This window comes from Salvelinus sp. IW2-2015, linkage group LG5 (genome assembly GCF_002910315.2).
Source record: "Salvelinus sp. IW2-2015 linkage group LG5, ASM291031v2, whole genome shotgun sequence".
NCBI lineage: Eukaryota > Metazoa > Chordata > Actinopteri > Salmoniformes > Salmonidae > Salvelinus > Salvelinus sp. IW2-2015.
The window spans coordinates 33,721,582-33,734,211 of NC_036844.1; the positions used below are offsets into that span (position 1 = coordinate 33,721,582).

At 40.3% G+C, this 12,630-nt stretch overlaps 1 protein-coding gene across 1 annotated transcript; it reads left to right on the forward strand.

Annotated features, from left to right (window-relative positions):
* The first annotated feature begins 243 nt into the window (after window positions 1–243).
* LOC111964397 (uncharacterized) lies at window positions 244–7,118 on the forward strand. The gene is made up of 5 exons (XM_070443723.1): window positions 244–407; window positions 4,811–5,143; window positions 5,383–5,640; window positions 5,742–5,876; window positions 5,993–7,118. The coding sequence occupies exons 1-5, from the start codon at window positions 347–349 to the stop codon at window positions 6,139–6,141; spliced, it is 936 nt and encodes a 311-aa protein (XP_070299824.1). The 5' UTR covers window positions 244–346; the 3' UTR covers window positions 6,142–7,118.
* Window positions 7,119–12,630: the final 5,512 nt, after the last annotated feature.

The following is a 12,630-nucleotide window of genomic DNA, read 5'->3' on the forward strand; positions in this document are numbered from 1 at the left end:
ATTGACTCTATTCATCCACCTCACCTGTGGACAATCATCATTTAATAATATGGCAAAGTAGTAAATACCTAACAACAAGTTAAGTGTTTTTTAAGTTTACAAGTTTACAAGCAGGCACAGTATACTTGTGGTTTTCTGTTCACACTAGGTATGCACTGCTTACAAAAGTGTCAAAATCTGTTTGTCACCCTGAAAAACATGCACATTGTCTTCTCTACAAGCCTGTCTTTCATTTGTCGAGTATCACCACATTATGATCAGTTCACGCCAATTCACTCAGTATTTATGGTAGTGCTCCTGTGAGAATTCTGCTAAATGTCACTCGTCTTGTGCAGCCTGAAGAGAAATGGATCCTGTGATTACTATAGTTCTGGTGGTGACAGCAGCAGTAGCAGCAGCAGTACAAGGTGAGACATGATATTACACAGAACAGAGGCCTAGACAAGCCTTAATAAGACACAAACAACAATGATGCTAATATTTGAACATGTTCTGCTAATCCAAATTACATTTATTAGATTACATAGTGACAAAATGTACACAAAATAATAATAATCAGTACGTATGCACTAATAACAAGTGTTAGATAAATAATCAAGAACTGAGATATATAAAATGTTTGCTTAGCAAAAATGTGAATATTTGGTATTGCATTATTGTTATATTTTGCACCTTCAGACTTACATTAATGCATCACAGACATACACTTACATACTTGTTACTAAACCGATTAACTAGCCTGCTAATATTGGTGTAATCGTAAGTCTAGGTATCTTTGAAAATATATATAATAATTGATCAAGCCTACAAGCAATACAAGACTCTATTATTATGGTGGGAGATTATAATACGGTTTTAAATACCTCAATGGCCGTAAAGGAAATCATATTGCAAACTATCACCCTCCTGCACTTAAGGAAATCACATATATCATGGATATATTGGAACTAGTGGATATATGGAGGCTTACATATCCTGACCTAGTGAGATATACATAGCGGAGGCTCAGTCAAGCTAGTCGTCTTGACTACTTTCTTATGTAATTCTTGTTCTCACAAAAAGTTTTAAAAGTGTTGATAGGGGATATAATGCAGTCTGACCATCAAATAATTGGCATACACATTACTCTTACAGAATTTCCATGTGGGTTAGGATATTGGACATTTTTATCAAAGCCTATTTGATAATAACTWGTTTTTAACTAGAACAGAAGAATGAGGAACTGACTTCTTCTGACATAACATACTGWYGYTACAGCKGATCCCCTTATTGTATGGGACACTTTTAAATGTGCCTTTAGAGGGCATGCAATTCAATACTCATCTTTAAAACAAAAGCAATTTAGGTCAACAGAGTTCATATTAACAAAGTAAATAGAAGTACTAATTTTACAGATAGATGGCAATAAAAAACTGTACCATAGAGGCACAGAATAAGTTAGAGGAAATACTAAGAGAGATGGAGGAACCCATTCAAGAAAGATCAAGTGTAATATATTAAAACAAATGAATTGGGAAAAATGCACCAAATTATTGTTTTATTGAATTTCTAACAAAAATGATTTACAGAAAGTTGTTACAAATGAAAGATCCACCAAACAATACTTTGAAAGAGAAAGCAAAGTAGTTTACGCACATGTTTTAATTTCAGTCTCATACATCTCCATTAACCGAAGTAAAATTGTATTTATTAGTACTGTGAAATTAACAGCTGTACAGCAAGATTCATGTGAAGGCCAAATTGGAGAGGAGGAACTTCTTGATGCAATTAAAGCCTTTAAGTCCGGGAAAACTCCAGYGCTGGATGGAATACCAGTTGAMGTARARRAATCCTTTTTTGATGTACTCAGAGGACCYTTATTGCATGTTTTAACCACTCCTATAAAAATGGTAGATTATCAGATACTCAACAAGAAGGACTGATTTAATTATTAATCAAACAGGACCCAAGTGGTAAATATAAAGATCCAGTCCATTTAATAATGTGGACGCCCCTTACACTTCAGTGTTGTGATACAAAAATTCTAGCAAAATGAATAGCGCATAGAATTTAAAAGGTATTGTCGGACATTATTCATCCTAGTCACACAGGTTTTTAACATGGACGATACATTGGAGATGATATAAGACAAGTCCTGGAAARGATAGAACACTATGAACAATCTGGGAAACCACGCCTGGTATTCATAGCTGACTTTGAAAAGGCTTTTGATAAAGTATGACTGCAATTTAAATATAAATGCCCGGAATATTTCAATTTTTGAGAATCTCTTATACAATGGGTTAAAGTTATGTATAGCGTAAAAAAGTAAATAATGGCTACATCTGTGAAAGTATTAAACTGTCAAGAGGACCTTAACAAGGCTGTCCACTATCGGCATATCTATTTATTATGGCAATCGAAATGTTRGTTATTAAAATCAGATCCAACAATAATATCAAGGGGATAGAAATCCAGGGTTTAAAAACCGAGGTATAAATTGTAAGCTGATTTTTATTTTATTTTATTTTATTTCACCTTTATTTAACCAGGTAAGCTAGTTGAGAACAAGTTCTCATTTACAWCTGCGACCTGGCCAAGATAAAGCAAAGCAGTGCAACACAAACAACAACACAGAGTTACAAATGGAATCAACAAGCGTACAGTCAATAACACAATAGAAAAAAAATAAAGTCTATATACAGTGTGTGCAAATGGCATGAGGAGGTAAGGCAACGAACAGGCCATAGTAACAAGTAATTACAATTCAGCAAATTTACACTGGAGTGATAGATGAGCAGATGATGAGTGTGCAAGTAGAAATACTGGTGTGCAAAAGAGCAAAAAAGTWAATAAAAACAATATGGGGATGAGGTAGGTAGATTGGATGGGCTATTTACAGATGGGCTATGTACAGCTGCAGCGATCCGTTAGCTGCTCGGATAGCTGATGTTTAAAGTTAGTGAGAGAAATATAAGATATGAGTCTCCAGCTTCAGAGATTTTAGCAATTTGTTCCAGTCATTGGCAGCAGAGAACTGGAAGGAAAGGCCGTCAAAGGAGGTGTTGGCTTTGGGGATGACCAGTGAGATATACCTGGAGCGCGTTCTACGAGTGGGTGTTGTTATCGTGACCAGTGAGCTGAGATAAGGCAGAGCTTTACCTAGCAAAGACTTATAGATGACCTGYAGCCAGTCGGTCTGGCGACGAATATGTAGCGAGGGCCAGCCGATTAGAGCATACAGGTCAAGGTGGTGGGTGGTATATGGGGCTTTGGTGACAAAATGGATGGCACTGTGATAGACTGCATCCAGTTTGCWGAGTAGAGTGTTGGAGGATATTTGTAAATGACATCGCCGAAGTCGAGGATCGGTAGSATAGTCAGTTTTACTAGGGTATGTTTGGCGGCGTGTGTGAAGGAGACTTTGTTGCGGAATAGAAAGCCGATTCTAGATTTATTTTTGGATTGGAGATGTTTAATATGAGTCTYGAAGGAGAGTTTGATGATTAATGTTTTCTTTTAAATCCACAATTTGGATCCCTCAACAGCCTCATAGAGGATCTAGATAATMTTCTAACCTCTCTGGATTATAACCAAATTATGATAAGTGTGCTATATTACCTATTGGATAACAAAAAGGTTTATATTACCATATAGTTTACCAATAAAATGGTCTGACAGTGATATGACATACGTATTCATATCCCGAAAGAAAGAAATTATCTCACTACAAAACATTTTAATAGAAAGTTAAATAATATAGATAAATTCTTATTAACTTTTATTTAACCAGGGAAAAACACATTGAGACCTACTGTAGGTGTCATTTGCCAATTTGCGCATGGAACAATAAAGAAAATACAATTATACACAATTTAAAACACAAAATTAAATCAATTGCAAATATTATATAAAGATTTATCCAACTCTGTGGAAACACGTGGAGTCTCCATCATTAACCAACCCTGTGATCTCCTGTTGTAATCTGAGTTTCTATATTTCAACAATGATGTTAAGTAAATTGGTAGTTTATTGACTAAGGCTTTATAAACAAAAACAGGATAAGGAAGTGACCTACGTGTTTTTAGTGAGGTCCAATTAACTTTATTATAAAAGATACAGTGGTGTRAAAACTGTCAGATGTTATAAAACAAAGTGTTCTATGATAAATTGTGTCCAAGGGCTTCAAAACACTGGTAGCTGCATTCATGTATGTAATATCACCATAATCTATGACAGGAATTAATGTAGACTGAATGATCTGTTTTCTACTATTTAATGAAAGYSRCTATTCCTATAGAAGAAGCCCAACTTAATTCTTAATTTCTTCACTAACTCGTCAACATGCTTTTTAAAACAAAGTTTTACTTCAATCCAGAAAAAAACGACCTGTCTCTTTGTGGAAAAATCACCCTGATTAAATCTTTAGTCATATCTCAGTTMACCTATTTGTTTATGGCCTTGTCTACACATACCGATAKAWWWWWTTWAATTATTTGAGCAAAAAAGKTTCAACTTTATTTGAAACGGCAAGCCAGACAAAATAAAACGGGCCTATTCATAAAATTAATATCAATTCGGAGTGCAGAAAGGATTTAATATTAAAGCATTAGACCTTTTACAAAGGATTTAGTCATACAAAAGTTATACTTAAATARCAACTGMTTCTCTAGCAGATTAGTAAGAATGTCTCCCATGTTCAAGAATGGCCTGTTGCTGTCCCCTGGGGGAATGGAGTGTGGAAGTGTATGCTGTATAGTGTTTGTCTATGTCCRWACACTAACCTTGTCCCCATATCATAACATGCTGACCTAAGATCATTGCTCCACAGTTAGTGCCGTGGCCTGTAATCTCTCRCACAAGAATGGAACTCATCAATGCTATGSGGCTCTGGGAGAATCTTTGTCCWTACAGCTGGCTGCAGACAGCAGTAATGAAGKAATAACATTGAAGAKATGTGATAAACGTATTCTMKACTTCAAAACTGGAGAAGACTGGAGATRTAAATTGCATCAGGATTATGTGAATCGCTCTGAGTTCTTTAACAATGGAACATTCASACTGGACAGAGTTATAGAGGAAGACAGTGGAGATTATCAATTGGAAACATATAATTCAACAGGAAAAGTGTTGCGCAGAGTCAACATGCTACTTGAGATACAAGGTACATAATTGTTTTATTTTTTAGTTAGGCCTAAATACATTCATCCATTTCACGGTGGAAAAGGGGGATTTCTGAAAGGTCGCCAGGATGTCAGTACTTCAATAGGTTTGTACTGTAGGACTTGGCAGCAGTAGTACAACACAMAGAGAGTATATTGTTACATCATACAATACTTTTGATATGTTTTAATGAATCAGAGTTAGGGTATTAGAGTAATCTCTTGTGTTTGTGTCTGTCAGCCACGGTGTCAGAGCCAGTGTTGTCTCACCTCTGTCTGCCTCATGGAGAGATCGTGGTCACATGCTCCTCAGAGGGAGATGGTCTTCAGTACAGCTGGACCCTGAATGGACAGAATCTGACCAGGAGTGTAGCCTATGTCCACTACCAGAGCAGTGTCATCATACTGAAGAGTGATGTGACAGGAACCCTGACCTGTATGGTTCAGKATAAAGTTAGCAGCAGCAGCTCCACTATTGATCTCTCCTTGGCCTGCRCAGGTAATCTCAGGACAGTTTCATTCCCACCTTTTGAATTAAGAGTACAACTCTGTTTCATTTACATGGTCAACAAGTGTTYTGTTCTGATGTTTTCTTTCTAGTTGTCTCTTCCCAGTTRCCTTCAGTAGCTGTGACAGTGTCTGTGGCTCTGACTGTTGGAACTCTCACACTACTTGCACTGTTTGTCGTTATTAACCATCTATGCAAGAAACAAAGATCCAGATTTMATACTTCAGGTAAAATGTTATAAGTAATTTAGTTTCACGTCCAGAACATAAATTTGAAATGTTGAATAAACATGACATTTTGTTTCACGTCCAGATTGTACAACAGCTTTTCTTTCACTTTTCAGAAAGCGTTGACGAGGTTGTTGTTTACGCTGATGTGAAAATAGGCCGGCAAAGAAATCAGGCAAGGAAGCAGAGGCCCCCAGCCACAGAGACGGTGGAGTATGGACAGATCAAAATGGCTGTAAACCCGGGTGTGGCAGGCTGCCCATAGACTCAAGGCTAGACATTTTACCACACGTAGCTTTGTAAAGCAGATTTAAGACAAGGGTTGACTGAACATTATGTGGATGCACTGATTGAGTAGATGAGACAGACCATCAAACTTAAAGACTAGTGGCAAATGAACACAACAAGATGACATCATGCATCATGCAAGGAATGCTAGGAAGATGCACTGCATGTCGTTTGTAGTTTGTTAACATAAATAACAATCTCATTTTCTATCATATATTGTACAATGGTATAAAAAGTGTTCATTATTTTGTAACTTTTCCTTAAAACCATGATATCAATGTATCTCTATTTCAATGTTTGAATGTATCCTGACTAGAGTGCTGGCAAGTTAGAACGTGGCTCTATTGCTGGAGAACACATGTGAACATTTCCTGTYAACTGAGCCGRGATATCATARTGTAAATGTAATGCTTTCTTTCTTTTTAGGCATCCATGTAGTTTTACCAATGTTTTTTTGAGTTCAAATACTCATTTATAATTGTTATATAATATATTGTTAATGAGGGGTTGTAAATAAATACAGGCATTGCACATCTTTTACATTGTTTAAAGTATTTAGGGCTATTCATGTATGATTTCTTACATATATTGCTGCAGTGACAACAAAAACATTGATATTGGTAAGAGAATAAAAGATAAGACACAACTCTATGTAGTTGCATATTACAAAGGTACAAAGGAACTCATCATTTTAAGATGTTCACTCCYCAATGTACTGACTCTTGCATGCTCTGTTAASGAGGTGTGAGGACCKCTGGTGAGACATTAGAGAGCACCATCAATGTAAAATATTGGACAGCTGGAATGTGTAACTTCAAGGTGAAACAATAGTCTGTCCTTTTGAATATAAAAAGACCGCAATGTCTCCCTCTGAAAAGAAACTCTACTTGTTTTTTCCTGAACGACACAAACAGACCAACAGACAGTCAAAGAGAGACCATGAAATAAAAATGATTGAACATATAGTGTACTTACTTTGTATGAATCTAAAGTGAGGTCTCATGTCCTTTTTGAAGACATCATACAAACAAATACTTAAAGTAGTCCTAAGGAAACAACGTAGGCACTGATGTTGTAGGAAGAGAAACAATATGGGCATTTAGTTTAAAACATGTGTTTATAATTATTGACCTTTCTGTTGTTGTCTGGAAGCTATAAATGAAAGGTGTCAGCTGACCTCCACATGTCTTAAGTAGAGTGTGGTCACTGAGCAGAGGTCAAACTAACATCACAAACTGTAGTTCAAACTGTTTTCATATTGTAGAGTACCGGACTTATGATAACCATGGAAAAACACTCTTAAAATGACGCTCAAGAGAAGGCAGACGTTTTACGTGTCCCCAACCGATTGTGTTTTTTTGTTCGTTTATTTGCGTTGTTTGTAACTTATTTTGTACATAATGTTGCCGCTACCMTCTCTTATGACCGAAAATAACTTCTGGACATCAGGACTGCAATTACTCACCACGGACTGGCAGAATCCTTTTTTTCCTTTAACGAGTCTGACGAGAACGATATGCTGCTTTCTCGGGAACAGATCCAGATCCCCGTGATTTGCGTGAAGATGTCACGGCAGTCGTTAAAGGAAGACCAAAMTGCAGCGTGGTGAGCGTACATATTCCTTTTATTTTAGAAAATGACACCAACAAAAACAACAAACGAAAAAACAACTGTGAAGCTCACAGGGCTAAGTGCCACTAACAAAAGTCAACTTCCCACAATGACACAAGGGAAAAAAGGCTGCCTAAGTATGATTCCCAATCAGAGACAACGATGGACAGCTGTCCCTGATTGAGAACCATACCCGGCCAAAACATAGAAATACACAAACCTAGAAAACAGAACATAGAATGCCCACCCCAAATCACACCCTGACCAAACCAAATAGAGACATAAAAAGGATCTCTAAGGTCAGGGCGTGACAGAAGAGGTGGCAGAGAAAAAGGGGCCGGAGGGCGGGCTGCCTTCTGAGAATTCGTAGGCGATCGAATTAAACCCCCACTTCCTTCCACTCTGCTAGCAAACGTGTAATCTTTGGAGAATAAAATAGATGACCTACTCTGAACCGGCAGGATAGAACAGCAGCGTCTGGTAAGACAGACATGTCGGACTATGGCGGACTATGTATTTTTGTAAACAACAGCTGGTGCATGATATTGAAGGAAGTCTCGAGCTATTGCTCGCCTGAGGTACAGTATCTCATGATAAGCTGTAGACCACACTATCTACCTAGAGAGTTTTCATCTGTATTTTTCMAAACTGTTTACATACCYCCACAGTCCGAGGCTGGCACTAAGACAGCATTGAATGAGCTGTATCCCGCCATYAGCAAACWAGAAAATGCTCACCCAGAGGCGGRGRTCCTAGTAGCCGGGGAKTTTAATGCAGGGAAACRTAAATKRGTTTTACCAAATTTCTATCAGCATGTTAAATGTGCAACCAGAGGGYAAAKAACTCTGGACRACCTTTACTCCACACARAGAGACGCATACAAAGCTCTCCCTAGTCCTCCATTTGGCAAATCTGACCATAATTATATCCTCCTGATTCCTGCTTACAAGCAAAAAAATTAAAGCAGGAAGCACCATTGACWAGATCAATAAAAATGCGGTCAGATMAAGCAGATGCTAACCTGCAGGACTGTTTTGCTAGCACAGACTGGAACATGTTCCGGGATTCCTCCGATGGCATTGAGGAGTACACCACATCYGTCATTGGCTTCATCAGTAAGTGCATCGATGATGTCTTCCCCACAGTGACCGTACGTACATACCCCAACCAGAWGCCATGGATTACAGGCAACATCCATACTGAGCTAAAGGCTAGAGCTGCCGCTTTCAAGGAGCGGGACTCTAACCCGGAAGCATATAAGAAATCCCGCTATGCCCTCCGATGAACCAGTAAACAGGCAAAGCATCAATACAGGACTAAGATCGAATCCTACTGCACAGGCTCTGACGCTCGTCGGATGTGGCAGGGCTTGAAACCATTACAGTCTACAAAGAGAAGCACAGCCAAGAGCTGCCCAGTGACACAAGCCTACCAGACGAGCTGAACTACTTCCATGCTTGCTTCGAGGCAAATAACACTCAAACATGCATGAGAGCACCAGGTGTTCCGGAAGACTGTGTGATCACGCTCTTCGCAGCCAATGTGAGTAAGACCTTTAAACAGGTCAACAATCATAAGGCCGCAGGGCCAGACGGATTACCAGGACGTGTACTCAAAGCATGCGCTGACCAACTGTTAAGTGTCTTCACTGACATMTTCAACCTCTCCCTGTGCAAGTCTGTTATACCAACATGTTTAAAGCAGACCACCATAGTGCCTGTGCCCAAGAACACTAAGGCAACCTGCCAAAATGACTACCGACCGGTAGCACTCACGTCTGTAGCCATGAAGTGTTTTGAAAGGCTGGTCATGGCTCACATCAACACCATTATCCCAGAAGGCCTAGACCCACTCCAATTTGCATACCGTCCAAACAGATCCACAGATGATGCAATCTCTATTGCACTCCACACTGCCCTTTCCCGCGTGGACAAAAGAAACACCGATGTGAGAATGTATTTCCTTGACTACAGCTCAGCATTCAACACCATAGTTACCTCAAACCTCATCAATAAASTAAGGACCCTGGGACTAAACACCTCCCTCTGCAACTGGATCCTGGACATCCTGACGGGCCTCCCCCAGGTGATAAGGGTAGGTAACAACACATCCACCACGCTGATCCTCAACACAGGGGCCCCTCAGATGTGTGTGCTCAGTCCCCTTCTGTACTCCCTGTTCACTCATGACTACACGGCCAGGCACGGCTCCAACACCATCATTAAGTTTGCCGATGACACAAKAGTGGTAGGCCTGATCACCGACAATGTCGAGACAGCCTATAGGGAGGACGTCAGAGACCTGGCCGTGTGGTGCTAGGACAACAACCGCTCCCTCAAAGTGATCAAGACAAAGGAGATGATTGTGGACTACAGGAAAAAGAGGACCGAGCACGCTCCCATTCTCATCGACGGGGCTMCAGTGGAGCAGGTTGAGAGCTTCAAGTTCCTTGGTGTCCACATCACGAACAAACTAAAGTGGTCCAAGCACACCAAGACAGTCGTGAAGAAGGCACAACAAACCTATTCCCCCTCAAGAGACTGAAAAGATTTGGCATGGGTTCTCAGATCCTCAAAAGGTTTTACAGCTGCATCATCGAGAGCATCCTGACTGGTTGCATCACTGCCTGGTATGGTAACTGCTCGGCCTCAGACTGCAAGGCACTACAGAGGGTAGTGCGAACGGCCCAGTACATCACMYMGGCCAAYCTTCCTGCCATCCAGGACCTCTATACCAGGCGGCATAATTCTTATCTGTATTTGTTTAAACTGCATTGTTGGTTAGGGGCTCGTAAGTAAGCATTTCACTGTAAGGTCTACCTGTCGTATTCGGCGAATGTGACTAATAACATTTCATTTGATTTGATTTGATGAGGAGAGCATATCATTTCTAAAATACATCTAGAGCATTTGTCATCCATTCAGTTTGAGAAGTCAACTTTGACATTTTCACATTGGTAAAAGAAGGTCAGTGAATTTCGTCAGTATTTTGAATGCATTAAGACGTTTCCTACCAAATGAATGTGTAATTAGATGATTGAATGTGATGACCCACATCAGATGTTGAGATTTGTGGCATATGATTGATCTTTTTAAAATCATACACTTACAGTGCATTAGGAAAAGTATTCTGATCTCTTGACTTTTTCCACATTTTGTTATGTTATGTAACAATTTAATATAGGCCTGCTATCTGGTGGGAGATGTAGCTGTTTAATATAGGTCTGCTCTCTGATGGAAGATGTGGTATTTAATATAGGCCTGCCATCTGGTGGGAGAAGTAACAATTTCATATAGAACTTCTATCTGGTGGGAGATGTGGGAATTTAATATAGGCCTGCCATCTAGTGGGAGATGTAGGAATTTAATATAGGTCTGCTATCTGGTGTGTGATGTAGAAATTTCATGTAGGCCTGCTAGAATTCAATGCCAGAGATTCTGTAGCGGTACAGGCATGGGCTTCTTTAATAAGGGTCAGTTTTCTCTTATTGCCTACTATTTGTTATTGAATGAGGTCAGTTGACCTCTAGTCTCCCCTTAGGACCCCAGCTGAGCTCCAGAGCAGGAGGGTTTGAGTGAGAAGTCTCTCTGAGTGACACCGGTTTGTGATTAGCCGGCTGCGTGAGGACACAGAGGGAACCACGAGCCCGCCAGCACGCCATATCTCATCTCTTTACTTGAAATCAGTTTACGGCCTTCTTCTCAACTCAATCGCATTAATGTCACACTATGTCACCCTCTCATGTAGGTACTGTATATGCTGTGCCTTTCAGGAACATTTTAGCCTTGTCATGCTCTCTCCACCCGCCTAATGTGACTTTCTTGTCTCTTGTCATACTACAGTACTTGGCAGAGGCACAATTAGTGTAACAGTATAACTTTAAACCGTCCCTCGCCCCGACACGGGCGCGAAACAGGGACCTTCTGCACACATCAACGGTCGCCCACGAAGCATCGTTACCCATCACTCCACAAAGGCCGCGGCCCTTGCAGAGCAAGGGGAAACCCTACTTCAGGTCTCAGAGCAAGTGACGTAACCGATTGAAATGCTATTAGCGCGTACCCGCTAACTAGCTAGCCATTTCACATCCGTTACACTCACACCCCCTTTCAACCTCCTCCTTTTCGCAGCAACCAGTGATCCGGGTCACGGCACCAATGTAAAAACAGTATAAACTTTAAACCGTCCCCTCGCCCCGACACGGGCAAGAACCAGGGACCTTCTGCACACTCAACAACGGTCGCCCACGAAGCATCGTTACCCATCGCTCACCAAAGGCCGCGGACCTTGCAGAGCAAGGGGGAACCCTACTTCAGGTCTCAGAGCAAGTGACGTAACCGATTGAAATGCTATTAGCGCGTACCCGCTAACTAGCTAGCCATTTCACATCCGTTACATTAGCACCAATGGATCTATGAGTAGGATTCAATCTGTAAAGTATAGCCGCGGGAGGTAAAGTGCTGAGGGTGCTGCAGACCACCTGAAAAAAAACATTATACTAATATATTTTATTTTTAATAATCCCCACAAAATGTGTGAACTAGGCCTTTATTACTCCTGTATGAACAGAGAACAATACTTGTCAGCAGAGTGGAGAAACCCCCCCCCGCCCGGACAAAAATGATCCTCAGCCACATCCCTCGTCAGACCAAGAAGTTCCACAGCACCTTTTTGATTATGAATGTCTTATGGAGTATTCTAGAGTTGATAATCCACTACCACATGATCATGGCGCCTCAAGAGAACATTTAACGTAGACAACAGAGGAAACCATGCTTTCCCCTAACAGGTTTAAATTATTAAATGGCTGACCGTTGGTCTGAATTGTCAGATACATTATGTGATGATATGACTA